The sequence below is a fragment of the Nannospalax galili genome, unplaced genomic scaffold, assembly GCF_000622305.1.
Source record: "Nannospalax galili isolate Female #2095 unplaced genomic scaffold, S.galili_v1.0 scaffold1423, whole genome shotgun sequence".
In the NCBI taxonomy this organism is placed as follows: Eukaryota; Metazoa; Chordata; class Mammalia; order Rodentia; family Spalacidae; genus Nannospalax; species Nannospalax galili.
In genome coordinates this window covers 349,310-353,943 of record NW_008349231.1, presented here as the reverse complement: position 1 = coordinate 353,943, position 4,634 = coordinate 349,310, and the positions used below count along the sequence as shown (strand labels likewise).

At 34.0% G+C, this 4,634-nt stretch overlaps 1 protein-coding gene across 1 annotated transcript; it reads right to left on the bottom strand.

The window, feature by feature from the left end:
* Positions 1-1,407: 1,407 nt before the first annotated feature.
* On the bottom strand, positions 1,408-2,347 carry LOC103744735 (olfactory receptor 4K13-like). Its single transcript, XM_017801503.1, is given in 2 exon segments — positions 1,408-2,139; positions 2,141-2,347. Coding segments are annotated over 2 exon segments (939 nt in total).
* Positions 2,348-4,634: the final 2,287 nt, after the last annotated feature.

The following is a 4,634-nucleotide window of genomic DNA, read 5'->3' as shown; positions in this document are numbered from 1 at the left end:
TAGGCTTCAGATGTGGTATTCCTTAAGTTATTGTAGAACAGCAAACCTAGAACACTTTGGTAATTGGGATGATTGGAATCATTGCTAGTTGTGTAGGGCCTTTCTGTTGTATCAGAAAGAAAATGAGACTGTAATGTTTTTGTAGCTATTTTCACTTTCAGATGAAAAGAGAATTATTTTGCTTCTTGTTAGAAAGATTATTGGGAGCTGTGATCTCAAATCAAGGGTACAGAAATCAAAACTATGTTAATTTAAATTTAAATACAAAAGCATTTATAATTCAGAAGTATACATGTTGTTTTTAGGTTCAGCATATTGATTCTCAATCTAGTAGCTAATTTCTATGGCAAGTTCACCAAATTTTCTAAAGCTCAGTTTTGCTTCCCATCGATGTGTAAATGCCACTCTCTGTTCTCATTGTTATGAGGGGAAAATGCAATGAAAGTGCCTTATATATGGTTAGAAGTCAACAAAGTGCATTTAAAATACAATTAAATTCATAGAAAAAAAAGCTACAATACCTATTAATGATAGTTTGAAATGGATTGTGCTTTGATAGACAAGTCAAGATGTTTTAATGCTTTTCTTTAAAAAAAGTCATATTGTCAGGCCTGGAGAGATTGCTCAGTGGTTAAGAGCACTGGTTGTTCTTGAAGAGGACCTGGCTTTGATTTCCAGCACCCACATGGAGGCTAACAACTGTCTGTAACTCCAGCTCCAGGGGATCTGATGCCCTCTTCTGATCTCTGCAGGCTTGCATGGCATGGGTGCACTTACATACAAACAGACCATACACTCATACACATATAATAATTAAAGCATTTTTTATAAATCATATTGTCTTGGCTGGAGAAGTGGCTCAACAGTTAATAGCACATGCTGCACTTCCAGAGGATATGCATTAAATTCTCTGCACACCCCTCTCCCCAGTTAGGTTGCTCACAACCTCCTGTAAAGTCCATCCAGGAAATCAGAAGTCTTCTTTTGGCCTGCAGACATTCACACAGTCATGGCACAGAAACAGAAACACACACACACACACACACATACACACACACAAATAAATTATAGATAAATAGATAAATGTAAAATATTTTATAAATGCTAATAGACATTAGAAAGATTGCTCAGCCATTTATAGCAGTGGCTGTTCTTGCAAATGATCTTCATTTGATTCATGCCACCCACATGGTGCCTGACAACCATACATAACTCCATTTCCAAGGTACCCTATGCCCTTTCAGGACTCCCCAGGCATTGTATATATGTTTGAACTTAAATATATTCAGACAAAACACATACACATAAAATAAAAATAAATCATTTTTTAAAACTAAAGCATATACCTTGATGTTTTGGGATAATGATGATATTAATGATGGTGCTCCTTTTAATGATAACAATATTTTAGTTAAAAGATTGATCTTGAACCAACATAGATTTTAAGTTTTGTAATGCTTTCTTCATATCTTTATTCCTGAATGTGTAGATGATTGGATTTAAAAGGGGAGTAAATACTGTATAAAATACAGAGAGAATTTTATCAATTGAGATACTGCTGAATGGCCACACATAAATAAATATGCAAGGTCCAAAGAACACCATAACCACTGTAATGTGGGCTGAAAGAGTAGATAAAGCCTTGGAAGAACCCCTGGAGGATCGATGCTGGACAGTAATCAGGATGATGCAATAGGATATGAACAGAAGGATGAAACAGAGCAAAGAGAGTAGTCCACTCTCTGCAATGACTAAAAACTCCAAAATATCAGTGTCAGTGCAGGCAAGTTTAATTACCTGGGGCAGATCACAAAAGAAGCTATCCACAACATTTGGACCACAAAATGGCAAAGTCACAGTGTAAACCATTTGGCTAATAGTGTGTACAAAGCCAGTGGACCAGGAGCCAAGAACAAGTCCGATGCACACATGATTGCTCACAATATTTCTGTAGTGGAGGGGTTTGCATATGGCAATGTATCTGTCGATTGCCATGGCAACAAGCAACATCATCTCACTTCCACCTAAAAGGTGAAGAAAGAACATCTGAGTCATGCATCCTTGATAGGAGATGATCTTATAGTCATTGATTAAGTCATAAATCATCTTAGGAGTAGCAAAAGAGGCTAAGGACATATCAATAAAAAGAGAGGTTAGCCAGCAGGAAATACATAGGCGAGTGCAACAGAGGGTCCATTTTCACCATGAAGATAATGATGAGGTTACCTAGCACAATGGCTATATAGATAATGGTAAAAATTAAGAAAAAGAAAATCTGCAATTCACGAGACTCTGTGAGTCCCAGAAGAATAAATTCAGACATCATGGAGTGATTTTGTTTTTCCATTGGTTGTCAAGCATTACCTAAAAGAAAATAGAAACAGATTGAGATAAAACTGAGGGTTCTGTTAACATGTATAAAAATGCTAAAACAAAAGCAATTAATTTAAGAATCATTAGGAAACAGAATTTATTAGTAAATATTATTAATTTTTTTATAGCTTAGACATTTGAATAAAACTAAACCATGGGAAGTAATTCATAGATATACTAATCCTGAGAAAGCTGACTCCCTCAGTTATTGATAGGATCTATTTAGCATATGAGTGACATTTTTATTGGTCCTCCATTGACAAAGAAGAGAAGCAGTCCCTCCTGAAATCCATGTCTTTGTCTTATAATAGCAAGGGATATATAAGTGAACAAGGAGACAAATAGATTTCTTATTAAAAAGAATCAAGAAAAATAAAATTAGTTAGATGGAACATGGGATTCTTACAATATAGAAGTCAGTTCCATAGTTTCTACTAAAATCCGGATAAGCAGAGATGATCAATATATTGAATGACTGAAACACATGGCTCTATCACTGCTTAAATTGAGATAGTCTGTCACCTACCTTTTCCATATGGTTGAAGAAAGATCTAAATATTGGTATCTCCAGAGATTCAGACTCCACTTTGGGGTTTTGGCACAATACACTGGAAAATAAAGTTCTCAGAGAAAACATGACCAGTGTTTGTGAGTGCTTTCTCACTGCTTTATTTAAATTACTTTGCTTATAGAAAGTTGACTCTTTAAATAGGTTTGTTAAACCATTCAAATAGCATAAGGATATTATCAATGTAGAGCTCTGGTGAGCAAAGGGGACTCTATAAGGAATACTTTACTTCAGTTATTTTCTAGATAGTTTAAGTACTTCCATGGGTGGAAGTGTCTATTTAAAGTAGAAAATTGTTAGCCAGTTTTTTTTTTGGAAACAAGATGTCAAGAAGAACGTATTTTTATTTTTAAATATTTAATTTATTTTTATATCATCTGTTTGAGTGTTTGCCTGCATGTATGTAGGACTCCACATGTGTGCAATGCCCTGTAGAGACCAGAAAAGAGCATCAGATTTCCTGCAACTGCTATTTCAGATGGCTGTTAGTCACAATGCGGGTGCTAGGAGCCAAAACTGAGTCCTCTGCAAGAGCAGCCAGTGCTTTCAACAGATGAGCCATCACTCTAGCCCCAAATTTGTAGTATTATAATTGTAATATTAAAAATACCAGTAAAGTCACTGATCATCTTATTGTTTTGTGTCATTTACTTAAAAATGAAAAAAATTGTATTGTATCCTGACATAAGAATGTTCCACTCATAAAAATTTTATTTTGAGGAATGTTTTTCCTAAAATGGTGCCAATAATGTCCATACACATATATTTATGTCTAAAAATGTTTTTAAGCTTAAGTTATAAGAAATAGAATTAGTAAGCCAGTTTCAAAAGGAGCTGTTCAAATTTACACAGCTAAGTAGCAATTTTAACCTCTATAACTTCTCATTATGACAACTATTCTTAGTGTAAAAATGTACAAAAGACTAGATATGAGATACATAGAGGTGCTAATCATCTGTAAACTCATGGGCGTACTTAACATTTTCTCAATCTAAATTAGTTCCAACATTTTTGTTTGACAAGTTCATCTTAAAGTACACGCAGAAATGAAAAAGACAAGGTAAGCCATGGCAACATTGAAAAACAGGATGTAGAATTTGTACTTAAAAATATTAAGACCTTCTGAAACCTATCAATCATATGCTTTAGACATGGAAATCCCTATATTATGATGTAGAAAAATGAATTAAAATATATTATTAGATTTTAAATATGGCTATTCTTAAAAAGCATAAATATGTACATGAATTTTGCATCACCGTAAATGCCTGCAATTTCATTAAAATATCAGTAGTGCTATCTGTACTAAATCGGTTTACAGGATTCAATTTGGATTCTCAGTTAAAAAAAAAACAGTAAAATTTAAGCTGGGCAAATATGCATGGTTTGCTGTATTTTACAATAAATGGTTTGCAAAACTTTATCAAATATCATGATAAATCTAGAAATTTGAAAATATCATTCAGTAAAAATGAGCAAAACGTCTGTCATCTTAAATATAAAAAAAAATTGCAAAAGGTGGAAGCAGAGCTGGAGAAACGTAGCTCCCTATATGCAAGCACACATTCTCTGTGGATGAACGTCCTATCAATCAGTCAGAAATGAAAGTTCCAAATGCCTTATTCAGAAATAATAAGACAAGGTGAAATGCAAAATGTCTAAGAAAACGTGGAATGAAATGCTTCTACTAATT